Genomic DNA, 27328 nt, shown 5'->3' on the forward strand with positions numbered 1-27328 from the left:
AAGAACGATCATAGATTGGCCTCCCCAGAGCCCGGACCTTAACATTGAAGCAGTGTTGGATCATTTTGACAGATAATGGAAGAAAAGTCAGTCAACATCTAAAGAAGAGCTTTGAATGTCCTTCAAGAAGCCCGGATAGTTATTCTTGAGGACTACTCAAAGAAATTACTACAAAGCTTGCCTATGAGAGTTCAGGCTGTGCTGAAGAATGAAGGTGGTTGTACTAAATATTGACCTTCATCTTTGGCTTTTGTATAAACTGTTTTTACCTTGTGTAACGTAGTTCCATGTATGTTCGCCTATGTTTAAATAAATTACATGTATATCCCATTTTCACAGTGAAATAAAATTAAAAGACTTTTGTACAGCATTTTAGTTTAATTTTATATAAGCAGTATTCACAAATTTCTTTTATTGTCAGAATTATCATGGTCAAATATTAATCTAATCAAATATAGAACTTGTGTAAAGGTGTAAATCAGTGGGTTAATTTTAAGGTGTGCTTTAGATTAGGTACATGCATCAGTAAAACTCTGAAGACATTTGCTTTGAAAAATGTCAGTTTTAGTAATTGGTTTAGCTGCAAATTACCACAAAAGATAACAGTCTTTTCTGCATGGTGTTTATAGAAAAGATATTCATATTAGTAAACTGTACATGCTTTGTTACTGACCTTTAGAGGGCACTGTCCTCCATCTAAACTCATGGTTCTCAAATAAACACAGGAGAACGGGAGCTCCTTGTAATATTATCTGTCCCGGAAATGCTATAAAAAAAGACTAAGCACCCACATACATGGCAAACAAGAGATGAAGCAGCAGAGTGAGACCAAATGAGCCCTTGTTTTTAGTTAGTTTTTTTTTAAATCTGTTATAGCTGATCACAGCTGGTGTCAAGAAGTGCCACGTAACTCACGCAGCCACATTACCAAGCATTTCATGCGTACCTCAATCTTTTCATCAATGGGTCAAGAATATCAGCGGTCTGAGCACTTTTATTTGCTATAGCAAATAAAACTAATAAGAAAAAAGTAAAGTATTTGCCTTTGCAACATGATACTCATATGAGGTTGGTAAGATTTTACAAAATAGGCCTTCTTTAGTTGTTTAAGACGAAGAAAAAGTCTGAAACGAACCGATTACTCATAAAATGTGATCTAATCTTGTGCGCCACCCCCCTGTCCATGACATGCACAGTTGGTGTTTGGAAAGGCTTTAGCCATGTTTTTTTTGTTTTGTTTGTTTGTTTGTTTGTTTGTTTGGTTGGTTTTTTTTTGGGGGGGGGGGTATTTGGTCTTGTTGTAATTTCAATAACAGATAAATGTATTCGGTTTTGCTTTCGTTTTTTGTTAACAGCTGACACGTGAATGAAGAGTTTTTCTTTGCCGTTACTTTATTGTTCTCTCTCGCTCTCGTTTATATATATCGGATTTCTTCTGGCATTCAATAACCTATGTATTTTAAATAAAACGCAACACTAACATGAATGAGATGCAGCGACAACCACACCAGTCACCCAACGCGGAAAGCCAGCCGTTTGGTCTGTTCCACTCCGCCCCACTTTCACTATGTTGCTGGGCAACGACAGTCAGGTGACTGTCTGCAGACAGAATATGGCTGACCTGTCAGAAGACCAATGAGGGAAAGGCCAAATTTTGCATAATCGATCTTATTTTCCTCGTCGTTTCTGACAACACTTGACCGTCTTAGAAAGCATTTATCCAGAGGTCGTCAAGGTAAGCTCGGGAGTGCGTGGTTTTTGTCTGTGTGTGTGTCACTCTCGTTAGCTCGGAACAGCAGTAACCACCGTTGGTGTTGGCTAGCTAAGTTAAGCTAGCTGTTAGCCAAACAGTCTGCGCTTTCTCTACCAAGAAAGAAATTCTAGTTACAAGAAATGACATTTAGGCAACTCTGTGGATTCTTCAAGCTTCCTTCCGGAAACTTGTAACACTATTGCAGAACATGTTGTGTCGAAGGATATTAGTAGAATGATAAAAGTTAAAAGAGGAAGTTATAAGTTAGAATTGCATTCATCGTGTTGCATTTCAGGCGCATATTTAAAGCAGTCAGTATCTGTATGCACACGCACATGCACAGACAGTCCTCCCATGAAAACTTTTAAATCTATATTTGGATAAGGTCTCCAGAAAAGTAATCTGTTCCGATTTACTCAGACGTAATGACCGCTGTAAGTTTTTGGTTTGCTTTGTTGTGGCTTAATTGGCTCAAAGGTCTTGGATTAGAATAGGTACTTGCATCACATTCAAACCACTCGTAGCTAAAGCGAGTAGCGGTGACTATTTCGTTACAATTAAATGTTTTTTCTGGCTAGGCTAGTCTAGCTATGTTAGTACAAATGCTGTATAAGCACCTGCTGCATACAGAGCTATTAAACATGGAGTTGTATTATAAGGACTTGCGACGTTCTGTGATAATTTCATTTCATGCGCATTTTTTTCCAATTACTGTTTAAGTTTTAAAAAAAACAACACACATACGTGCATACAGCAGCACTTGGAATGGATCTCTAGCATCAGCTATGCACTTCTATTACCAGCGAACTGTGGCCAACCAACATTGGGCTCTTCCCGCAGCGGAAAAGTGGTGTTTGTATCCACAATATACAAGCGTCACACCACAGGAGGAAAGTAGCTGACCTCTGGAGAATAGGCACATGACACTGTAGTAGTAGTAGTGACATACCCACAGTTGTTTTCAGTGGAGAGTTTTAAACCTTTGACCAGAGTTCATGCTGGCTGTTTAGCTGTGGGAGGCATCATGTGGGTTTTTTATTTGGCCATGCCGATGTCCTTGACTCTGATCTGGAGTGCCACAGTCCTGCCAAAGACCGCATTGTTTGTGTTAACTGTTGTAATTTCTTTTGATCTCAGAGCAGTGAGATTAATTACTGATATTGTACAGTTTTGCACTCAAAATTTATAGGTTAATTATTAACAGATTTGTCTGTTTGATACAATGTTCCAAGCTTATTGGGTCACCTTAAATGTAGAGAATATGACAAACTGGTCCTCAGTTCCTACTTTATCTCTGTGATATGAATAGTTTTTTCAGTGTCTGAAGACTTGTTGGTAAGGGGAAAGTTGTTTCTGGATGATGCACTTACAAAAACTACAAAAAAAAACCCCTAAAATATTTAAAAGCTATTTTCATCACCAAGCTTTGACATTCAATGCATTTGTTCAAAACAAGCTCAAATAAAAATTGAATCATTGTAGGCAAACCTTCATTTTATTTGAGGTTTTATTTATTTATTTTTTTACCATTGGGGTTTCAGAGGCATTTAAGGGCTCGTATGAATTATTAAATCCATTAACAGAAGCACGTGATCTGGTTGCAGATGAGTGGGTTGCCGGAGGGAATGGCAAATGGCCCAAGCAGGAGTGAACACTTAGAGAAAGATGCTCAGATTTGGGAGAGACCCTGGACTCTTGAAGAGATGCGACAAAACGGCGCCAACTGGTCCTTAGCAGCTGACTCAGGGGTAAGTCAGGAAGATCCTCCCCAGCTCTGAAATGGAGCAAAGAAACAGAAGATGTATGTTCTGTTTGGTGAATTGAAAGTCATCCTGCAAGCTATCCTGTCTTAATAATGTCTAACAATTTCCTTTTCTTTACAGCTCTTCCTCTTTCTTCAAGATTTCTCACAGAGAATGCTGTCAAAGACACACGAGATTGAAAAGCAACTGGACAGTCTGATCCGTGACACCAAGACCACAGACAGCTGCTTGCACTCTGTCTTTAATGACTTTTTGATGCTGTCCAACACACAGTTTATAGAAAATGTAATGCATAGCTTTTAAACATTTACACTGCAATTCCTTCTTTATAGCTTAGCTGTGTCTGTACATTATGATAACTCACACAACTTATTGATGCACTATTGGAGCCATGAGTGATCCAAGGTCTCTTTTGGTGAAGTTTACACGATGTAATCTGTCTTTTAACTTTATGTCCTGTTTCAGAGAGTGTATGATGAAGAAGTAGAAGAGACTGTACCCAAGGCTGAGGCTTCAGAAAAGAAGCCTCAGCAGGTACGTTAAGAAATTCAGCACCTGTTACTCGTATTTCTTGAACTATTCCCATAACTGTGATTATGTGTGGTTTTCCTTAAGGAGAAGTCTCGAGAGCAGAAAGAAGCAGAATTGATACCTAAGATGCAGGAAGCTGTGAATTATGGTCTGAAAGTGTTGGAGTCGGCCTTTGAGCATCTGGACATTAAAGCAGGAAACTCTGACTCGGAGGATGAGGAGGTGTCAGACAGAGCAGATGCAATCCTAGAGCCCAAGGTGTGCTTTCATCTTTGAAGCATTAAAGGGGATTATTGTAATAACTATAGAAAACCTATTAATAATGTTTCTTTACATTAATTTAATTTATTTTCTGTTTACTTCCTGTTTCCTGAACCTTTAGGATCTTTATGTGGACAGACCACTGCCGTATCTGATTGGTTCCCAGGCCTTCATGGAACAGGATGATGTTGGACTTGGTGACCTATCAAGTGATGGTAAAGTACTCATTATTACTGACGATAGCTTATGTAGGCACTCGCATAAAGTAACGTATATTTCTAACAGTGTTTCTGTCATTTCAGAAATGTCAGTTGACAGTGACAGGGACAGTGTGATTGAAAGTGAAGATGACAAAGAAGAAGTAATATCATTTTCACATTTTTTCACATATATATATTTCTTTTTTCTTTTTTTTTTTTAAATCCTTACATTTATTCGTGTTTCTAATACTTTAACAGCATTCAGACGATGATTTTAATCAGGAGGAGGAAGTTCACAATAGTATTAAGAAGGTAACCTGTTTCCCTATTTGTCCAACACATTAACAACTACAATACATGCTAAAATAAAATATAACTAACATTTTTGGTATTTTTTGGGGGGGTTTTCTCCTACGCTTGCGTAGAAGTCCTCCATGGTGAGTTATGAAGATGATGAAGAGGACGATGAAGATTCTGACATCTTTGGGGAATCAGACAAGGAGGATGACGAAGACACACAAGTATGCTACGCCCATATAAAGGACTAACAACAGTGTTATGGAAATGTCTGATTCCTTTTTTCTTCTCTGCTTTCTAATCTGCTCTGTTTGTTTTTGTCACGTTCAGAATACAGGTCCATCGTCATTTGCTGATGAGCTAGCTGCCCGAATCAAAGGTGAACCGTTCAACAAACCCGAGGGAGATCGTGCATGTGAGTCCTGTTATTACGAAACTTTTTAAATATTCATCTTTTCCGCTCATTGTATTCCATTTGATTGAAAATGAGTGCATCCAAGTTTACTTTTAAGATTTCCCAGAAAGCATTACAGCTCATCACTGCATGCTCAGATATTTTGTTTTTTTTCTACCGTGTTATACATTTGAAGCATTGGCATCTAAGAAGAAAAGTAAAAGCAGAAAAGAGCCAAAGCCTGCAAAGCCACAGGGTAGGATACTCATTCATTCATCAGTACATGATGATTTTTGCATTAGTGCTTTTCCCATCACTTATTTCCAAAGCAGGGATTCCATTATTCTCAGTTTTGTTAATTGACATTGTAACAGCTGCTGAGGAAGACAGTGATGACATGTTCAAGCCACCAAAGATGGAGGATGATGATGATGAAGAGGATGATGAGTTTTCACCATTTGGGGGGAAAAGTGGCCTCTTCAGTGGAGGGAAAGGCTTATTCGATGATGATGATGACGAGGTGATAAAGTTATTTTGTCGGTTGCTCTGTTTCACCTGATTTCCACATTGTAGAGACTGTTTGAACTGTGTTGTCTTGTATTGTTGTATCATCATGCAGGGTGATCTTTTCTCTGAGGCACCAAAACCTGCTGTGTCTCAAGAGAAGAAAGCTGTGAATGAAAGTGTGAAAAGCACAGAAGAAAGTGCAGGTGAGAGAACAATATACATAAAATATTTACAGATGTTTTAAAAAGTGGACCTATAACTTAACGCATATCTTTTCATTAACACCCAAGAACCTACCAAATCTATAAAGAAGATTCCAGTCGGTGCTGTATCAATATTCCCAGGTAGGAATTAGTTTTATGATGGCTAAATAACCTTGTGAGTGTGTGTCATCATCCTTAAATAAAGTCAGTCACTTTCTGCCAACAGAAAGCAGCCTCTTCAGTTCAGGGAACAACTCCGAGTCAGAGGAAAGCAAACAGAATGGGACTCCAGCTCCTAAGACCACTGCCCCTTCCAAACAGGTTCCAGTAGGAGCTGTCAGAGGAGGGGGTGGGCTGTTTGATGATGAGGAAGACGACGACGACGACGACGACGACGACTTCTTCAGTGGTAAAAGCCTGAAAAAAGCTGACTCAGGTAAGAAATGAAAATGGGAACCTAAGCGCTACAGTGAAAGTTGAAATAAGTTCCACACTCTGAACTGACTATGTAGTGATTGTACTTCCTTTTTTACTTTTCAGAAAAATCCAAACCCAAGAAAGCTGTTGACCTTTTCAGTAATGATGATGATGATGATGGGGACATATTCAGTGACAAGTTCAGTGCAGCACCTCCACCTCAAAACAAGGAGGTAGTAGCAGATAAGGAAAATCCACCTGAGAAAAAGGTATAATCGCACACATTTATCGCTGCTGCGAAACATGATGACTAAGTGTATAAGATGAGTTTCATACATTCATTAATTTTTATGTTTAGATGCCTGCAGGGGCCATCTCCATGTTTGGTCCTGGGACTAAAAGCTTGCTCAGTGAGGGCCTAAAGAAACGGCAGCCATCTACCAGTGAGGAGTCTGAGAAAGCAGAGGAGGTCTGAATGGAACATTGTCTAACAATATTCTCCTGACAAAATCAAATTTACTGTGTTTTCACTTGCAAAATGGCAGGACTTTGGGCAAAAAGCTCTCAATTTGGCTTCATTAACTTGAATGCGAAGGCCATCTAGCATTTTAAAAATTTTTTGCAGTGTTTCATAATACGCCATCAACTATTTGGAGACTTGGCTGTATATTGAATTTTACCTTATTCCATGAAGGTCTGGGTGTGCAATTTGTTTTGTGGTTGTTCCTGCCTGTGGAATAAGTCATTTGTCAGGCACAGATCATATTAAATGTGCAAACAAGGGCAGAAACTCCAGTGCTTTCTGAAAATAGGCCAAATTCAATTTAGTCTGGAAAACACTGCTGGCTTTTTCTCCTGTTGACAGAGTTCACTTCTCTTTACTGTTTATCACTGTTTTTCTCATAAGATTAAAAACCTTATTCTGCCGCTTTAAAGTCAGAAAGGTATTTGTATTCGGTTTCACATCATCATGTTATGGATTTCAGAATGGTCTGCCTCCAGATGTTGGAAGTGCTGCTGTCAAGCAGCCTCAGAAACCCCAGACCAGAGGCCTGTTCTCTGATGATGATGAAGATACACAAGTAAGGCTCTCAGACATCAGTGGGTAAAATTAAAAACAGCACTGGTACATTTTATTACACTATAAATGTGTTTTGCCTTCCACAGGTATTTTCAACCAACATTAAGAGTCAGTCTAAGCCTGAAACTACAGGCCAGAGCAAACCCGCCATGGCTCCTTTGTCTTTATTTGATGATGAGGATGAAGAGGTGAAAATATTTCTTCACAAACTTAAATGAAGTTAGTCTTATTTTGGTGAGACTGCATCACTATAATCTGATGAATCTTCTGCTTGCAGGATCTGTTTGCCTCTGTAGCTAAATCTAAACCAAAACCACCTCAAGCTAAAGCCTCCACACCACAGCCCACTAAGCCTGTGTCCAGTTCACTCTTCAGTGATGATGAGGTATGAATATATACAAAAAAACCAAACATTCCAATTCTTCCTGCCAGCACTTTATTAAATGATGGATTATTTTCTCAAATGACAGGACCAATGGCTAAGTTCAAAAAGTAGTGCAACAAAACCAGAGACCAAGACCGGAGGTATGAAATCCAGTGCAAGTGCCCCATCCAGTCTCCCCAGTGCCAAACCAGCTCAGAAGAGCACCCTCTTTAATGACGATGAGGATGATTTGTTTGCTCCAACAAAAGAATCAAGGTATTTACAGACTTTCTCTTCCTCCATGCAGAATATTTCTACTCATTGTAGAATGACTTTGATCTTAGTCTTTTGCAACTTTTGCAACGCTCTTTGACAGGATTTCTTAAATATCCTCTTGTTTTGCCACTCTTTATAGTAAGACAAAGCCGCAGAGGGTTGCTCTCTTGTTTGAAGATGAGGGTGATGATGATGAAGATAAAGGTTCCCTCTTTGGCATCAAACATGCTGCTAACACAAACGCAGCAACCCCAGCGAAAGTGAGTGCACTCATGATTCGTTTTGGGGTTTTTTTTGTATTTAACATTTGCTTTGATGCTTCGCTCCAGTGATCTTTGAAGGGGTCTTTCATTTGAAAAAGCATCAGCAAACAGTAGTGATATTTAAACTGAGATTCTGTGTAATATATTACACCCTTTTGTTGTATTCAGACCAAATTCTATAAATAACTCTTTTCTTTAGAGACCTGATGTGACCTCTCAGTCGTCCTCGGTCTTACAGAAGTCTGAGGAGGTTGCAGTTTCTGTGACAGCATCAAAGGACAAGCCATCAGTGCAGGAGAAACCTGCAACAAAGAACACTGAGCCAGTAACACCACCATCATCGTCAGAGAGCAGCGAAAGTAAAAAGAAGCCTGCTGGAGCTGTGAGTCTTTTTGGAGGCATTAATGTTCTCCCGAACAAGCCGACTAAGAGCCCGTTGGACGAAGACGATCAAGATGACATCTTCCTGTCTAAAGACAGCCCACCAACAAATGTCAAAAAGGAGGAAAAGAAGGAAGAGAAAGTGAAAACAAAGACCGTTAGTCTGTTTGATGATGAGGAGGAAGATGAACGGGATTGGAATAATCCAATATTTACGCCCAGTAAACCCACAACAAAAAACACTGTAAAGGTTTGTCTGCTTCAGAAGAATTGATTGAATTGCATGATTTTATTTCTCTTGTAGTAACTGTTAAAAAAGTCTGTCTGGATATTATTTTATAGTCTATAGAGGAGCGACCGCAGGCAACGAGCACCGGGGTGTTCCAGGATGAAGAGCTGCTGTTCAGTCACACACAGCAGAAGGACAACGACCCAGATGTTGACCTATTTGCCACTTCACCAAAAACTACAGTCAGTATATTTGATATGATTTTTACGTCTATCTTGTCCCTGTAGATAACATATTTCACTTAGCTACATAGTGTCTCTAAAAGCAGATATGTTCTTTTACTAGAGTTCCAAGCCTAGCTCAGTGAAGCCAGCAGCACAGAGTCTGTTTGCAGATGATATTGAAGATGACCTCTTCAGCTCCATCAAGCCAAAAGCTCCTCCTCCGGTACCAGTATGATTATTTTTAGCAATTAGATTTTGGGCTTCTGTTGTGGTAGGAAAAAATATCAGTTGTGTTAATGTCAAGTAAACTCAAAACCCAGAAATCCAATCCCTCCTTTTCATTCTTAGAAAGTAGCAGAGAAGCCCAGTAAGCCTGTTGACAAAGCACCACTCGCAAGTCCAGACCCTGTATCAGAGACTGAGGTTAGACTGAATTGCCCATATCATGCTTTCTTCCTTCTAAGTTTTTACTTTTTATGTATTTTTTTTAAATGGTTTTCAGTATGTTGTGATAGACGCACTTATTTCATAGTTTCCCTTATTGAAATACAGTGCTCTTTCTAGCTGAACACTTTTGGATTAAATTCTGACCTGTAATTACCTGTAATTTGACCACACAGAAACCCGCACCGAGCCCTGTAAAACCAAAAGATTCCTCATCGAAGATTGGGAAGCTTCAAGTAATATTTTTGTTTTCATTGAATCAAACGTCCTCATTCCTGACATTTCACTCTTGATTCCTTCTGAGGAAAGCTTGTTCCCACTTACATGTCTTTCTTTTTAAGGTTTCCTTCTGTCTGGGCTTTTAAAAAAAAAAAATTTAAAAAAAAATTCCACCTTCAGATCTTCAAAATGAAGCATATTGTCTGCTTTGATTTGTATGTATTAAACAGGGAACAAAGTTTGCACCTGCTACTTTGCAGTTTCACTTGTTGGCACTTACCCATCTTGTTCTTCCTTCACTTCCATCAACAGTTCTGGTTTCTCATTTCTCTCTGAATGATCTGCTGTTTGGAACTATGATGAGAAACTTCATGAATAGATAATAGCCAGAAATGTCTATTTATTTATTATTTGAGTCACATAATTAGTCTGTTTTAAAAAGGTTAGTATCATATTTATATTTTTCACTTTGACCCTATTTTGTTTGCATTCAGGCCAGTCTGATGATCAACCCTGCTGCGTTGCTCCCTGGTGCAGTACCCACTATGCCAGGAGATGCAAGTTTATTCCCTGGCATGGCACCCAGTTCCTCCTCTGGTGTATCCAGCTCAAGCTTGAGCCCAAGCCCTGCCACAACTCCTGCAAGAGCTGGACCAGACAGAGAGGGAGGCGTCAGCTTTGACACCCCGGTCCAGGTCACAACATTGCAGAGCGCACACAAGGTGTGGTTTTTTTTTTTTTGTTTTTTTTGTTTGTTTGTTTTTTTTGTTTTTGTTTTTTTCATTGATTTGATTGAGGCTTATTATTGTCTTTCTTATTTTTCGGATTTCTGGGTTGACATTGTTAGTGTGAATCTTCTGTCATGCAGAGTCGCACCAAAGGTTCCGCACTTCGGAGACCCCAGTCCAGAGCAGCGAGGCAGCAAGCGGCCCAAAAATCTGTGGAGGATACAGAAGAGACCCTAGGTAGAAATGTTCTTGGGCCAAACCCCACCGTGTCTGGTTTAGTCTCACCTACATCGGACAAGTCTGACCATTTGCACGTCGATCCAACACTACCAAGCTTAACTGCACATACAGCCCTGCCTTCCTCTACACCTTCTCAACCTTTACCCATTTCCACAACTGCTCAACCTTTACCCTCCCAAGCTTCCCCTAGACCATCCGAACTAAAACTACCAGTGTCCTCGAAGGCTGAAAAGAAAGACTCTGTAAAGGACAGTAACAAGCTGCTGCTGTCTCCTGATGAGGATGACCTTTTTGGCTCTGACAGTGTGTTTGGGGGAACCTCAATCTCTAACAAATCCTCCACCAGGCAAACTTCTAAGGCGGTGCCCCCTCAGGCCAATAGCGGGACGGGACTGAAGAAGGATAAAGATAAAACCACACTCCCATCCATTTTTGATGGCAACACTGATGACCTTTTTCAGAAGGTTAAGCCAAGACCAACTACTAAAAAAGCCAAGGCAGCATCCTTTTTGGGAGAAGATGATGATGATGACGATGATGACATCTTTGGGCTGAGCAACAGCTCCACTCCCTCATCTACAAGCAGTAAAGAAATCAAGAACAGCAGTAGTTTTTCAAAGCAGGACCTCTTTCAGGTACCTTTCTTCTTATTTTATTTTTATGTAAATGAGATTGTCTGTGTCGTACTCCTAATGAGGTTTATTTCCTCAAACATTTGTCTGTTCTCAGGACGAAGTAGCCGCTGTGCCTAAAGTTAACAAGAAGCACAAAGAGAAGACCATCGATGCCAGCTTGTTTGATGATAACATAGACATCTTTGCTGACCTGACGGACACTTTAAAAACAAAAGAGAAGTCCAAGGCAAAGGGAGATACCAAATCGATATTTGATGACGACATGGGTAAGCAACAATAAAATGCACGTGGTTATTTTTAATGGAAATGTTCAATTTCGCCTTTTCTCTTGTCTGCCTGGCTTGTTTGACTAAATATTATGTATGCCTCTCTGTTCTTTAAAGATGACATTTTCTCAACAAGCACAATAAAGCCAGTGGCAAAGGCTCCTCCTAAAACAAAGAAAACAACACCATCCAAGGAGAACAGCAGTACCGCAACGGATTCAAGCAACATTTTTGATGATCCACTTAATGCTCTGGGCGGGAATTGAACTGTCGTTTCCACGTAGCCAGATTTGTACAATTTGTGCATTCATTCTTTTGTCATTTGGATCATTGAAAGATATCAGATTTGCTGTTAATAGAGTATTTATTCATATAAATTCATATAAATAATGTGGCTTATTTTTGGCAATCAAAGTCAAATGAAAATAATTCCAGCTTTTTCAAAATCATCCTGTTGTCATTGTTATTTTATACTGTTAGTCTTTCCTATACATAATAGCACTTTATAAGCATACCATATGCTTAGCCTCGAAGTCTCCAGAACTTAAACGGCAACTGTTTTGTTTGCATCCATGGGCTTTGCCATGTGAGATTTCATCTCTTTAGGTTTGTGCCATATCATGTTTATGAGAAATCATTGTGTTTACTTACTATCTTAGGCATTTTTGACAATGTTTTTATTAAGGAAATTCACCCATTTCTTAACTTTGGTTGTGATTAAAAAGAAAATTCATTTTTAATAACTAAAAAGAAACATATTTTAAGGATCCTTATTGTCTGTGATTATTTCAGAGTCTGTGAATTTCATGTATGTTGTCTGTCTTTAGGTATAGGCAGTTGTGATTTTACGTTACGATTAAGATTCTGTGATTTTATTTACTTTATTTTTATTTATTTATTTGTATTCTTTGGTTGAAGTCACCAAAATTAAAGGTAAAGGGGGGATTTTAATTTAGTTACATTTCTTGATTAAATTGAAAAAATTAAGCTTTAACTCGTGATACCAAATTCTGTGCTTGACATAGCAGCCTTTTCTGTAGTATAAGAAGTGCTTGGTGACATAGAAATATACAAATTGGTATACGTTTAGATAAACGCATACATAAGATGAATGATTTTAAATGCACTTATTTATTTAGAAACTTGAAAAACAATACTAGTGATCTAAATAAATATTTTTAAAGGTTTTAAGTCAGGTCTGATGGATAAACCGACTGCTCTACATAAACTGTATGCTTTGTTTAAGGGCTTCATGCTGTGTAAAGTGAAAGAATTTGGTGTTGTTCGCAACGATTCGTTGTCCCGCCCACCTCGTCGTTCGTCAATTGGTCCCTTTGTGTGTCAGTCAAGGGAAGTCGGAAAGGTGTTGTTCTCCGTCTTTGACAGGTATGTCGCCAACCGAGGGCCTCGGCGACAGATACGGGTCGACGGTTTGTTCCATGTGTCGTTTTCATGGTCTAACACGATGAGGTGCTGCTTAATTTTGAATGTAACGGTGGCCTCGACGATGGACGGACAGAACTGAAGCCCGTGAAAGTAGCCTAGCAGTCTGCTAGCCAGCGGTTGAGAAAGCCATTGTTTGAGTTGTTGGCTAACATGGCAACGAAAGCTACCGTTAGCAGCGTCGGCTAGACGGGCTTCCCATCGTGTTATTGCAGCAGATACTGGTAAGTGGGTTTGATCAGTACTGCGAACGTCATTCATGTTTACGCCGTATTGGGGGAAAAAGCTGCGGGGCGTTAAAACGGCCCGTATGACCTTTGCTTGTTAATGTTAGCTTCTGGAATTGTACTAAAACCATCAATCTCCGTTGTCAGGCAGCTAGCTAACCGAGTTCATGTCTTCCTACATGGCCCGTGGCTGCTTCTGTGGGTTTGTGGTCTTTTGTATACAGTTGGATATGGCCGAAGGCGATGTGTAGATATCTTTGTCTTTAAAACTGCACCCTAACAGGTTCCTTTAGCGAATGGGTTGTTTTTAGAAACTCCCTAATGTCTGAAAGAGTACACCAGAGGCCTCGTTTACCGAAATTTCTTAGACAAGACTATTCATATTCAGTTTTTATGCCATATATTTGGGCTCCACTGGTTACCAGTAGATAGACGCTTGTAGGGTCTGAAGTGAAGATGACGTGTTGCGTTCAAATAGCAATCTGGTTATAGTACGTTTTGAATCAGTTCAATCGAAACGAAAATGACAAATATACATATATTGCTGGTCTTTGTCCCTTCTCCCCCCTTTGTCTGTCTCTCTTAATAAAACTCATCTCACACAGGTTCTATCCTGGATGATGCTCTTTGAGTCATGTGACCGAAGAGCTGTGCTGTCAAAGGCTGTGGTCAGTCACAGGACACCTCATACCAATAATAGGCTTATGTAACACATCTGATCTTCTTGAATTTTGGCCAGGCCCTTTTAATGATGTCCTCAATATTTTATGAGAAGGTTCCATGTGTCTCCTGATACTAATAAAATCCTTTATCTTAAAATAGTTGCTAAATAATTACAAACACAACAATGCAGTTTTGCTTTTTAGGACAGTTTTTCATTACACGTGCAGTAATGACTGATGTACATTTGTATACTACCAGTTGTCCATCGTTAGATATACGTCCCAATCATTAAAGCAAGAAAAAAAAATGGTACAACATGCACGTGTAGACAAAAATGACCTTGATGCTTGACTGTGAATGCTCAACCCAATAGTAAGTGCCAGTGCTTCTACTTCTAAGTTGGTGTTGATTAAATGAAGGTTTTTCCACAGTTTTGTTGTACATATACAATGGCAATAAAAGGCTATGCTATTCTATTTTACATTGTGATGTTAACTTATTGTTTCTTTCCTCACAGATGTGGTCATCTTGCATGATGTGCGACAGTTGTGAGGCCACTGAGCAATCTCTCTCTCCCTCATCTGGGGGCAGCCCCACCATTTCACCACCTTCCTAAAGTCATTCTCCCACTCTGCCAAGATGACCGACAGGAAGGAGCCTCCCTTCTTCAATGACGATAGCGTGGGAGCATTTCAATATAAGCTCCCTTTCTATGACACTATGGAGCTCTTCATAGAGACACTGACAGGGACCTGTTTTGAGCTGCGCGTGTTGCCCTTTGAGGCTGTCATTTCAGTCAAAGCGAAGATCCAGAGATTGGAAGGTACGGAGCTCACTAATGTTTAGTTTGTATGTTGCGGTAGTTTGCACTTCAGGGTAGGTTTGTTATCTTACAACACATATTATTGTACTGTTTGGAAAAAAAAATGGATGCACAGATTATTGTAAAACCTTTGACATACATTTTGCCATCGTATTAGTCAGGTTTTTCTGAGGTGTTCTGCATTGCTCTGTAGAGACAGAGTTACACAATTCTGGATACTATAATTTTCTAGTTATTTGTATTGTTGACTTAAATTACAGATTATTATCGAGTGTAATGAAGCTTAAAAATAAGTGGGGGGGAAAAGAATCAAACTCACGTTTACACTGCGTTTGTGCAATATTTATTACTGTATGACCTGATTAATCTTGATTGGGGTTGTATGGTTTAATTTGAAATCTGAATTATCCCCATTGGATGAAATTGGGGGGGGGGGAATTTGGAACGATCTGTCCTCATTTAAATCCCATGCCTCATGATCCAGCATTGGGTACTGGTTAAACTTACGGTCGCTCTGACCCAGAGCATTGCTATTGTTCCAGTTGTTTGTACAAAATGAGAGCAAAAGCGATGAGCTTGCTGAGTCACATCGCCAAACTAATCTACAGTTTGTAGATACACTTTCCTGTGACATTAAAAACTATGCGAAAAGGTCAGTGTGTTTGCTGAATTTTCCTTATATTATCATTACCACAACAAATCTGCTGGCTTGTCTCAAGAGAAATGGCAGAGGCACCAAAAATGGACAGAAAATCTGTTCTGTGTTAGAAAGAATTTGGCCACATTAGGAAATAATTGTTTGTTTCCATTTATACAAATACATAGAAATCTTTTTTTTAAACTCCCCCCAAAAATTTAAGGTTGCTTAGTAAAGCATCAAGCTGACCTTGAGTATCTGCATTCCTCCCCGCTATTCTTCATTTGTGGTCAGAAAGCCCTCTGCGTGTGATGAGGTCTGTCAGCCAGGCCTGCGTGTTTGTGAGCATATGAGCATATCACTCTGCAATGAAGAGACCACTGCTTGCTCACTAACGCTGGCTCACCTCCAGCACCGGGGCAGTGAGTTCACTGATTGTGGGCACAAAGAGCTTCCTGAGAGCTTCCTACTCATACACTACTTCTTATTCCAATCATTACCTCTAGAGAGCCTTTGTATTCAGTAGCCTGTCAGTCTTTTACTGGAGTTTTGTTATTTTGGTCCCACTTGGAATAATGTTTCAATTTAGACACGTATCCAATAGTTTTAGATACAGCATTAGCTGACATTCTAGCTCATAAATAGTTTATTTTTATTTGCCTCCATGTTTAAGTCGTCATTGCTTCTGTGATTGCTTAGTTTTGTCTTTAGGGGGCAGACATTAATCATCTTTAGTCATGTGCAATTGCTTGTAATTGGAGCATGTCTGTCAGGTAATTGAACTTTGTCTATCAAATATGAACAGGTCCTTGTCAACTTTGGTTGTTTTCTCTCCTGCCTTCTCTCTGACTGTAAAGGTATCCCTGTTGCCCAGCAACACCTTATCTGGAACAATTTGGAGCTGGACGATGAACATTGCCTACATGACTACGGGTAAAACTGTTCTTCCTGACCCTTTGTGTCCTTCAGAGCACTGCTGTTAAGGCAAAATCACAAATACAGGGGAGCTTGTTAGAGCAGTTACAGACAGGAAGCATTTAAAAATTTTCTGTGAAAATTTAGTGTCATTTGGAGGTGCACATTAAAAGCCTTCCTGCTGTGGTGGTGACTCACTTATAATTCACTTCAGCATGCTGTAGATGAGCCAGATATGTGGCATTGGGTGAGACAAACAGCATATTTGGAGAATTTGCCCTATCCACTCTTGTCAGTTTATGAGATGCAGAACTCATCCTTCAGTGCTCTGCTGGCTGCAGATGGTGGTATTGTTATGAATGTTTGTCACTTAATTTTCCACATGAACAGTCTCTGGTGAGATCTCGTTCGGCTCCCCTATCACACTCTGCAGCATGCTTTTTAAGTTTGTGAAGCAGAGGGGTAGAGTAGGCGATGAAACATCTGCCCATATGCGCCAAATGTTCCAGTGGGATTCCCGTTCCTGTACTTAAGTTCATCTGGAAAACATCCTGTCCCTTGAAGTGCTGTTTACTTTAAATCAGGGCCTCTGCTTCAGAAGTAAATCATTTTACCCTCCAAGTACATGCATTATTTCCTTTTCTTTCATAATATTTGCACTGATATTACTGGTATGGCGTTTATGTATTATCATTTGATTTGTGTTTGCAGCATTGCAGAGGGCTGCACTTTGAAACTGGTCTTAGCTATGAGAGGAGGCCCAATTAACACCAGGAGAGGTAAGAAGACTGACAAACTGTAGTCAGTGTTTTTATGCTTTTGGTTTTAATCTGCTTCCTTGTTTTTTATTAAATTACATAAAGTGTCTTGTTTTTTTGCAGTTTAAACCCCCTCTCTTCTTTTGTCAGTAACCATGGAGGATCCAGTTAAAGAAGTGGCTGACCTGATGGACAGCACAAAGGAGGAAGGCTGGGAGAAAAACCTGGCTAACAAACAGGTCACGTTTGTGGTCTATCGTGAGGGGGACCAACTAAATGTCTTCCGTGTGGTCGACAGGGGAGATGGTACCCTGACCCCCGTATCTGAATCTCTGAGGTTGTCATAGTTTGTTTTATTTTTGATTTTATATGATCTTTCCACATACTGTAAATATGCACACAATTTGGATTGTGATTAGAAATTTGTACTCTTCATGGTCACATGATCATGCATGATAATAACCACAACAGAAATGTTTCCGTTTCTTTTTAAAGTACAATTCAATGTGTCAATGTGTGAAGTATAATTATACAGACTTTGTAGGATATTTAGTTTTAGCTGTAGATCGTTACAGCTGAATTTATGGTCTTATTTTTCCTTGTTTTTGTGTCAATTAAATGTTGTGACACTGAATTGCTAATGTATTTTTGTTTTTGTTGTCGTTGTTTTTTTGTTTTGTTTTTTATTTCTCTTCCCTCGTTGTGTTTTCCAGTGGTGGCTCTGTGTTCAATGTGTATGCCGAAGAAGATGGAGAGAGTTCTACAGCTGCACAGCAGAGCCTTGAGAACTCCATCACTATGACCAAAATGAAGCTGCTCAAAGCCAAGATGGAGGACATGAACCTCAACAAGAAGGTAGGAACCTTTGAGATCAAAGAAAATCAATGACATTTTGTCATTTGTCTGACATATTTTATCAGGCTGAGGCATGATACCGTGTATGCGGAAGTGAATATATAAACCTTGGATCCATTATATGTGTTTGCCTTGTGCGTAGAGAGCTTTCTGTATTACGATGTAATGCTCTTTCAGTCTTTGCTGCTTAATATTTTGTGTTGTAATGTTTTGATCTTTTTTTTAATCAGGAAAGGAATAAAATCAAATTACATCTAATAGTCTAGTCACTTTTGATTAGTTCTGATTATTTTAAAGAGTGATAATGATATTTTTGCATGGAGCCAATATGAAGCACCAAACACTAATTTCCCTTCGTTAGTAAGAGGGTAGAGCTGTGTTAGATTCAGCTGTGCTGGCCCTACATTTTCTTTAGCACTCATCAAATTTACGCAATAATCTTAAATCTAGACAGTAGTATGATGGGTTTTTTCCAACATGGGTAAATATACACTTAAGATAATCATCTGATATAACTCCGTCTATTAATTTCTGTCCATGTCTCTGTCCTGTAGAAGTCTGCAAAGGTAAAACCACGGGCCCCTGTCAGCCCTCATCCCTGTGGCAGCTCTTTCGGACCTTCCAACACTCGACACCATCATCGCCTCTTGCGCTCACTTCCTCAGATCAACCAGCCTTGGCAGTCAAATGCCCCTCTACCTCCAATTGTAGACCATGAATCCGTAGACCCCTCTCTGGCCTCTCCTGCTGCGACCTCTGCCCATCTGCCCATCCCTAGACGACCCCCTCCCTCTTTCTCCTCCCCGTCTTGTTATATGCTTCAGGAGGAGGAGCCATGGGAGACATGCCCACCTTTTGCCAAGATCCGCCCACCTCCTAAAGTGTCCCGGTTGGACATTGGCAGCACTAGGTTGATGAGGGACTGTGTATACCCTCAGCTCCCTCCATTGTGTACCAGGGGGCCACCTGATGCCACATTTGACCCAGTTGAACCTGTAGGGGAATCATTTGGGCTGGGTGTATTGGACGAAACTGTTGGGCTTGTAGCACCAACTCAACCTGGATCTCCATTTGGTGACTTGTCAGATCCTCTGAGTCTGGATGTGTCCACCCAGCCAGAGGAAGGTTGTCAGACCCGCGAGGTTGAGGCTCAGCACCAACTGCCACATTCCCCCTCCCCCGTTAGTCCCTGGACACGTGGGACAAATGAAACTCTCACCAGCAGAGCTAATGGGACACAGCTTAGCGCATCCTTTCATATCAGCCCTCCCTCACCATTACCTGCCTCCACCTCACTGTCACCTTCAGCTAGACTGTTGTCTCAGCCTTTTGAGTCCACACTTTCCTGTTTACAGCCTAATCTTCAAGCACAATCCTCAGCAAAACAAGGCAGCACATCTCCTCACCCTTCAACCACCTTGTCAACTCATCCACCACGCATTCGTGGTGTTAAAGTAGAGTCACCTGGCAAAAGGCTAGAGCTCATCTCTAAGAGGGAAGCAAGAAACATCACTAAGGTGGCAAACCAAGCGTATAAGGAGCCAGTGGGGTCTCTCAATAGCTCGGAGCTCTTGGCTTCTCTTTCCACAAGGGCTCTAGACATCAGCGGCGGCAGCAGCAGGGACCGTATTGGAGAGAGTCTGGGACTTGCACTGGCTTTGTCTCCTGCAACTGCCTCAGGACAGGGCAGCCGTGGCTCCAGGCTGCCATCCATCCCTGCTGACAGACTTCTGCGGGATGATCACATAAGGCAAATGTCACCATTACCCCCAGCATCAGCTTCTTACATGGTGAGCACAGATAAGTGTCAGCATTAGCTGCTAAGATTGAATTTGTGAAATTGAGTTACCCTAAAAAGTTTTTTTTTTTTTTTTTTTTTTTTTTTAGTATTTGTGTGGTCAGCCAGTCTCATTGAAGTCATTCAAAACAATTTTTAGAAAATCACTTTTTTCTTTCTTTCTTTCTTTTTTTTTTTTAAGTTGAAGGCTGCAGTTGTTTTAGTTTTGCACCCTGTAAAAACATTTAATATTTCTGCTCTTTTCTCAGACCACCAGCACTCTTGCATCAGCTGGAGGAGTCATGAATTCATTTGGGACTATAGGTAAGGGACACGCAAACGACATTAGCGTTTATAAAGTACTAGCTTAAGAAATTTTTGCATTGTTGTGGTTTGAATGGACATCTGAGTTGTGAATTTTGAAGCAAAGTGCAACATCATTTGCTATGCTCTGGTGGTATAGATTGTAAATGAACAGTTGTGAGTTAACATGTTGTCCTTTTATAGGCGCAGTCACATACAGACAGTGTAGCTGAGTAGAAGACCTTAGTGTGTACTTTGTCAGTGCTACAAGAATTTTAATTCTCCAAGCAAAATGCTGACTTATTTGTAAGTTGCTACTTTGGTCTGTTAAAAAATATGAATTAATACATGCTGACCAATACACTGAATAACAAGGACATGATTATCACAGGTGGGGGATTGAACCAATGAATAATTGAAGCATAAAAAAGACACCTAATGAGGAACCAGTATTGTGCCTACTTACAGCTGACAATTTCGCAAAAAGGCAACTTTAATTTGTATCTTTGGACACTTTATTACTAGCAGCATAGGCATAGTTTGGGCCTAAATGGTGGGGATCTTGTCATAATTAATGGAATTATGAACACAGAGTACTGTCAGATTCTGATTCACCACGCAGTACCATCTGGAAAGCAGAGCTTTGAATGTACTTCAAGAAGCCTGGAGTCCTGATGACTATGTAAATAAATTACAAGAAAGCTTTCTTAAGAGAGTTCAGGCTGTGTTAGAACTGGACAATCTGTTTTTGCCTGACATACTATATGTCTGCTGTGTCTCTTTTCCATTTTCCTAGCTAAAGAAATGAGGGGCAGCTCAAGACTTTTGTATAGTACTGCGCACAAAATTGTGTGTGTGTGTGTTTCTACCAGGGATAGGGTAGGGTTTTTGTATCTTTTTGGGGTTTGACCCTTCCATGTTGATGTCTTCAATCAGGATCTGAAAAAGTAGGGATAGTTTGTGTATATTATCACCTAAAGTGTTGCCTCAAAGTTATCAAGTGCCTCCTTCATGGTTTCTTTAAAAGCAAATTTATCTTCCACTTCAGTGTAAAAAGAGGAGTCCTGTACCATCTACCTCAGTACTAATGGAGGATATTCTCACATTATAAACAGTATAGTACTTTGCATTCTGCTCAGGGGTTCTCTTGTTTTCTCACCAAAGTTCTTTACATCATTCAGGGATTTTTAAGAAAAAACCTAAACTCACTTTGAGATTTTTTTTTCCCCCTATGGCAAAAAGTTCAGTCAGTTGTTTATGCTTAAACTGAGAAATCAAATTTATTTATTTATTTATTTATTAAATTTTGGGTTTGTTTCGAAAAAAGATGTAATTATTGAAAAGCTTTTTGATTTTATGGTGTTAATTTAGTTTTTTTGTTGTTGTTTTTTTGTCATTTTAGCTTTGACAGGACATAGCAGAGAGTAGGCAGGAAAGCAGAGACAGAGTGGACTGAATGACAGGCTGGAATTGGTTTAAGCAATACTCAAGCTCAAGCCCCTGCGGCAAAGTCTCTAGATTTTGTTATATGCAGTTGGTCAGTCAAGGTAACTATAGAGGTGCACTTTAGGTTGTGTGTGTCCTGAACTGCTTTTCAGAGTCTTCCTTAGAACAAGGCTGGTAAAGTTATGGCAACACTTTCTCTTATGATGCTGTTATTTCCCAGTAATAAATTAAGTTTTTAATGTGTTACTCCTTAGCTAAATGAGTGCATGAGGCTTTTACTATCTGTCCCTCCCTACACAATTCACAAGAATCACTCTGCTTCCTTTAATATTGGTCAGAATTTAATCAAACTTGAACACAAAGATCAGCTAATGGGACAGTTTTCCTTGAGCACCCGAGTTATGCTCAAGGTCACATTTGTTGTTCCTGCAATTTTAATTGTCATTAATTTCTATACTTCACATACTACGGTAACCTATAAATTGGATCATGATCTACTAATGATTGTGAGCTAGATAAGCTACTGAACATCACTGATCTGGTTGTAGAGCCTCAACTGTCCAATTATAAATAATTATATAGAAAATACATAGGGCCTGTGTATTAAAACTCATTTCCACTTGCATGCGCTTCTGATTTATGAAGGTATCAGATAAACCAACTTCCACAAACCTCTTACGGTGCTCCATTAAATCACTGGAACCTTTATACTGACACCAGTGACTGATCTATGGCAGAACATCAGAAATGCTAGGCTCCCTCTGCTGTGTACACACAAATTTACATATCAGCTCCCCTGAATTAAGTGAGCACTATAAAGATTAGAAAAATGAATTGGGAACACACTTAATTAAATGTAAACAATATGAAGTTCGGCTTACTACAAAAACCCAATGTGGATAATGCCAGTGACACTGGCTGTTAGGGCTGCACGATTAATCGTTAGAAAATCGCGATCTCGTTTCATACTTATGTGCGATCTCGTTTCCAAATGACAACGATTTAAAAAATAAATAAATAAATAAATAAAAAAGACGACCATTGTACCGCATTATGATCCGGGACGTACTCTGCATGAAAACAAGCGCTCACTCTTCCTGCTGAACAAATGTCAAGGGCGGAGCCTTATACCACGTGATACAGAAGCTGTGCCGTGTAATGCTAAAATTAGCAGGGAAAAAACAACGGAGAGCACGTCAGGGATGACGAGAAAGTGACAGGAGAAAATCCGTTCCGGTCTCCACCCAAACATCAATAACGGGAACCTTATACAGCGCTTCCCTATACACGTCGAACTCCCGCAGGCACAAAGAAATTACGGAGGCTATCACTTATCACCTGACAAAAGATATGGCTCCCATCAACACTGTGCAAAATGAGGGATTTAGGAAAATGATCAACACCCTAGACAAACGCTACACAGTGCCGTCCCGCAACTATTTTTCTATTGTTGCACTACCTGCTCTATACACGCAGCGTCGAGCAACGGTGGAGACGGAATTTCAAGCAGTACAACATTTTGCGGCAACAACAAAACGTGAGACATTTGTTGTTTTTATGTTTATTTATTGTTTTTATGTTCAGTCTCAACTGTTACGAAGTTGATGTGCAGTTAATAAGTGCAATAAATATTTACACTGGAAAAGAAAATCGTGAGAGAATCGTGATCTCAATTCTAAGTCAAAAAATCGTGATTCTCATTTTATGCAAAATCATGCAGCCCTACTGGCTGTAGCTGAACACTGTCTGGTAGCAGACACATGATGGCATACAAAAGAAAGCGTACAAAACAAATAAAAATCCAATCCCATACCCCAACCTGCAAGCTTGCTGTACTTTGATCACAGAGCCGTCAGTTTTATCTGTATGTTCCCACATCCCCTTTGGCTCACAGAGCTGAATGCTTCCACAGACAGGATTATCACGGGTACACGCTGACAAAATAGTGTTTCCTGACTGAAGAAATGAATCATGTATTTTATGCTGGGTTTCTTCATAGAAAGATATTTGATGCAAAAACGCAGACTGTTTGCTTTTTTTGTTTGTTTGTTTTTATTGCCCAAAACTATAATTACAACAACACATCTGGTTTCCCTCATTAACAATTTTTACAATGCAAACTTTATTAAAACCAACCTTAAAATAACTGTGAAGACTTGCTTAGAAACTCTTGTTAAAATAACACCATTGTGATTTTTGTTTTTACCGGTTGACATTGCTGAAATAATACACGATATGAAAATAACTCAGAGAAAAGCCCGATGGCTGAGCTTTCTGGGACTGAAAAACATATTGCGTTTTTGGTCACCCTCCAGTTCGTGATGTCACAACAGGTGTTTTGCCTTTTGACAGCTGGTGAAAACAGCTGCTTGATGTGCCTGATGCAGTTTAGTGAGAAGTACAACATTCCCCAGAGCATTAAATGATAAGAAGTGCTCTTTTCCTTTTTTTTGTGACTCCTGTTTTGATCTAGCATTTTTATTCCTCTGTGACTGCTGTGATGGATCTAACCTGAGCAAATTTGAGGTATAGGGAAGGTTAAAAGGGTCTAAATTACAGGGAAGTGATTTCTCAAAAAGTGAAAAATGTGCCTAAGCTATTCAGTTGCGCTTTGTGCACACATTTTAAAACAAAAAAGCTGGGAAACATACCATCATGATGTGCCCTGTTGTTTGATTTTTGTGATACCTGTACATTAAATTGAAATACATATTGGAATAATCTTTGTATGCACTCGTTTCTTAGTACAGGGGTATATTATATTCCCTTTTAAAAGATAGTGATTTGTAAGCATCAAAGAGAACCTCAGTTTCTTAGTGCTGTTGCTGGATGATGGGAGATATGAGCATGAAACATCTAAGACCCAGATTGACAGCAAGGAGGATTAGAAATTTCTTCTGCAAACAATAATTAACCACAAGCGCAGATGAGCTGTCACCTAAGAAAATACAAGTCGTGGAGAAAGGGATGATTATTGATAAGATTTCGGAACACTACCGGTTTTGAGGCTTCAGCTGGATGGAAGATGTGAACGGCTTTTAGGGTTAATGATCTGTCTGTGTTAGGCTGATGTGTTCAATGTAAGAAGACTGACTGTTGCTTTTTATTGTTGATGTTTTTTTTTGCTAAACATACATGATTACAGGTGCATAACGGCTCTGTAGTTTAGTGGTTAATGCATTTGCTTGGCAAGCAAAAGGTTGGTAGTTTGATTCTAGCGGGAGACACAAATTCTCTTTTGGGAGTTGCCAAATCAAACGTGGAGTTACCCACTGTGACGAGCAAACAGCCAAATGTAGCTTTATGAATATGGGTCCATACGCTTTTGGCTTGCACTGTTTTGTCTGATCAGCCGCTCGTCTTTGGCAACTGTCTTATAAATAAATAGTCTTTCCTCTTCTCTCAGGCACTCCAACATACCACCTACCTCCAGTCAAGGCTCCCACAGGCACTAAGAAGAAGAGCTCAAAGCACTGCTTCCTCTGTGGCAAGAAGACTGGCCTGGCCACCAGCTATGAGTGCAGGTACAAGTACCAGCCGCATTTCCAGCTGCGCTCACTCACACAGTTGCTGTCTGCCTCTAAATCACATCTCACCCCCAGTTTTGTCAGTCTCGTCCTTGAAGCGAGCCTTTTTGTACAAAGCGGTCTTTTCGTTGTTCGTCGTTTTGTCCTACTGCCATATCCCCAATGATAACACATCTCTGTGCGCTGCTTGTTCTGTCACAAGTTATTAGCTTTATCGAAGTTTCTCCTCACCACATTAATATGGATTACTTGTCCCTCTCGGGCCTTGTCCATGGCGTACACACTGAATCTGATGCAACACTGTGTAATCTCTTAACATTTAACACTTGAAGTGGTTATGTTCCCAACTACTGCTTTAGTCAAACTGTAAGCCTTTGTGATTAAACGAGTAATGTAATTTACTCTGTTAGTGCTAATAAATTAATCAAATTGGAGGGCAGAAGAGGTGTAACCACCAGGTGTAACCAGAAGAGGTGTTTAGTAAGGAAAGAAAATCTAGACTTTGCATTTACACATTTATGCCGCAAACAGCCTGCTGAAGGGGGATTTTGTTATTTGTTTTTTAATTTACTGACTATCAAGTCTCAAGAGGAATGTACTATAAAAATATATATTTTGCATACAAACTTGAATGTTTATTTAAATCTTACAGGTGCGGTCAGAACTTCTGTGCAGTTCACCGCTACGCAGAGACACATGACTGCACTTATGATTACAAGGGTGCCGGACGGCGCTTTCTGCAAGAGACCAACCCCCTTATCAATGCTCCCAAGCTGCCTAAGATCTAAACTTGCAACCTTGTCTCAGACGTGCGGATGAGGAGTGAAGAAGTTTAAAACTTGCAGGATGGAAGCGATTCTGCAAATGAATTTGTAAAGGAAAGAATGAACTTTTACACCACTGTGTGCTCTTTTTAATCAGCCAAGTTTGCTAAAATTTAAATAAAATATTCTGTAAAGCCAAGTGTGAACAAACCAGTGGACTGAAACGGCACAGAATTATCACCTCTTGATAATGTGAAAGTGTATACCCCCCTTTTTTATCTGTTGCCTTTTTTTTTTTTTCATTGCATTAAAAAAAAATCTGTGCATGTACGTAGGTAGTTTTTGCTAAATATATCTGCTGCATGTTCAGACATACCTATTTTAGGCTTTTGTTGGGTTTTTTTGTTGTTTGTTTTTAATCGGGGCGACTTCATTTGACAAGTCTTTGAGAGATGCACTTTAGAACTATGATATTTATATATTTGACTTTCCTTGTGAGGGAAAGGTGGCGTACGTTTCTGTGTTTGTCTTATTGTTAGTTGTCCTCTTCAATATTACTTTTTTTGTATTCTGCACATTTAAATATCTTTCTTACATGGGCACATACATACCGGCATCACTAATGAAATCTTCCTAAAAAGAGAACCGTACACCCACCTAATGATAAAATACGTAATATTTATTAATGATTTATTTAAATTACAGGTTGGTTTTTAAAAATAGGGTTAAGTATGCAGTGTGTGTAGGTGTGGATGTCAGTAATCTGTTTGCCTATTGAGTAAACTGTATTAGGAGTGGGTGTTGGTTATGGTATTTGTGTCTACAGTGAGGTGGTTGCCATTTAAAAAAAAAAAAAAAAAAAAATCTTTTGTAAGTCTTTTTTTATTGCTCAGCTGTTTCAAAAACTTTAAATGCTCGTAAAGTATCTACAGGGGTTTGATCTAATAAAGTTTCTTTCCAGAAAGTTTCTTTCTGTGCGTCATTTTTGTTTGGTTGAAATCCAACAGCTGGTCTAAAATTATCATTCTGATAGAAGACTTTGTTTTCTTGAGGGAAATGCTTATTTCACCCTCTTACCGGCGCTCCTCTTGTCATTTCCACGCAGTGTCTTCAAGCTTCACTATTTCAGTTCCTCAAGATTTGCAGATTGAATATTTGACCTTTCTCTCCCAGTAATAGTCCTCATCACGGTGCTGTGAAGTATGAGGGGAAATGGTTTCTGTTTCTTGTCATTAAATAACCCCTCCTGCCGAGTCAGACCCTCAGCTAGCTCCTTAGTGACAAGTTGAACATTTTTAAACCTCAGTAAAAGTATAAGCTTGCCTTCATGAGCTAAGTTACCGGTTCATGGCAAGCTTGAACCTTGGTGGTTCCTGAATATCTATAAATCATTAAAAGCCCAGAATTAGCATGACATCCATGCCCATGATGAGTATATGTAAACTTTGAAAGACAAACACGTTGCTACACAGTTTTTATTTTCATCACATGCTTGAAGCTTTCTGATCTGGTTG

General features: G+C 39.6%; 2 protein-coding genes across 10 annotated transcripts; both read left to right on the forward strand.

Moving 5' to 3' along the window:
- Positions 1 to 1530: 1530 nt before the first annotated feature.
- washc2c (WASH complex subunit 2C) lies at positions 1531 to 12485 on the forward strand. 4 transcript variants are annotated; one of them, XM_026189433.1, is made up of 31 exons: positions 1531 to 1735; positions 3358 to 3501; positions 3637 to 3801; positions 3982 to 4050; positions 4132 to 4305; positions 4430 to 4523; positions 4611 to 4669; positions 4767 to 4820; positions 4934 to 5029; positions 5136 to 5220; positions 5396 to 5455; positions 5574 to 5719; positions 5819 to 5909; positions 5997 to 6050; positions 6136 to 6345; positions 6450 to 6595; positions 6685 to 6795; positions 7313 to 7408; positions 7494 to 7595; positions 7685 to 7792; positions 7878 to 8047; positions 8187 to 8307; positions 8549 to 8941; positions 9034 to 9162; positions 9266 to 9367; positions 9493 to 9567; positions 9765 to 9824; positions 10302 to 10529; positions 10676 to 11410; positions 11505 to 11676; positions 11794 to 12485. In XM_026189433.1, the coding sequence occupies exons 2-31, from the start codon at positions 3358 to 3360 to the stop codon at positions 11940 to 11942; spliced, it is 4398 nt and encodes a 1465-aa protein (XP_026045218.1). In that variant the 5' UTR covers positions 1531 to 1735; the 3' UTR covers positions 11943 to 12485. The 4 variants fall into 4 exon arrangements, with proteins under 4 accessions (XP_026045218.1, XP_026045219.1, XP_026045220.1 ...); XM_026189432.1 differs by having other exon boundaries at positions 1532 to 1735; positions 8510 to 8941; XM_026189434.1 differs by lacking the exon at positions 5396 to 5455 and having other exon boundaries at positions 8510 to 8941.
- Positions 12486 to 12991: 506 nt separating this feature from the next.
- zfand4 (zinc finger, AN1-type domain 4) lies at positions 12992 to 26678 on the forward strand. 6 transcript variants are annotated; one of them, XR_003274204.1, is made up of 10 exons: positions 12992 to 14832; positions 16327 to 16402; positions 17096 to 17163; positions 17293 to 17479; positions 17856 to 17997; positions 18552 to 19787; positions 20044 to 20098; positions 20282 to 20383; positions 21480 to 21624; positions 24930 to 24990. XR_003274204.1 is itself a non-coding variant. In XM_026189437.1 (10 exons), the coding sequence occupies exons 2-10, from the start codon at positions 14649 to 14651 to the stop codon at positions 25836 to 25838; spliced, it is 2202 nt and encodes a 733-aa protein (XP_026045222.1). In that variant the 5' UTR covers positions 12992 to 14014; positions 14527 to 14648; the 3' UTR covers positions 25839 to 26678. The 6 variants fall into 6 exon arrangements, 3 of the variants coding, with proteins under 3 accessions (XP_026045222.1, XP_026045221.1, XP_026045223.1); XM_026189437.1 differs by lacking the exons at positions 20282 to 20383; positions 21480 to 21624 and adding an exon at positions 25703 to 26678 and having other exon boundaries at positions 12992 to 14014; positions 14527 to 14832; positions 24930 to 25047; XM_026189436.1 differs by lacking the exons at positions 20282 to 20383; positions 21480 to 21624 and adding an exon at positions 25703 to 26678 and having other exon boundaries at positions 12992 to 13343; positions 13952 to 14832; positions 24930 to 25047.
- The last annotated feature ends 650 nt before the right edge of the window (positions 26679 to 27328 follow it).

This window comes from Astatotilapia calliptera, chromosome 13, assembly GCF_900246225.1.
Source record: "Astatotilapia calliptera chromosome 13, fAstCal1.2, whole genome shotgun sequence".
NCBI classification, from domain to species: domain Eukaryota; kingdom Metazoa; phylum Chordata; class Actinopteri; order Cichliformes; family Cichlidae; genus Astatotilapia; species Astatotilapia calliptera.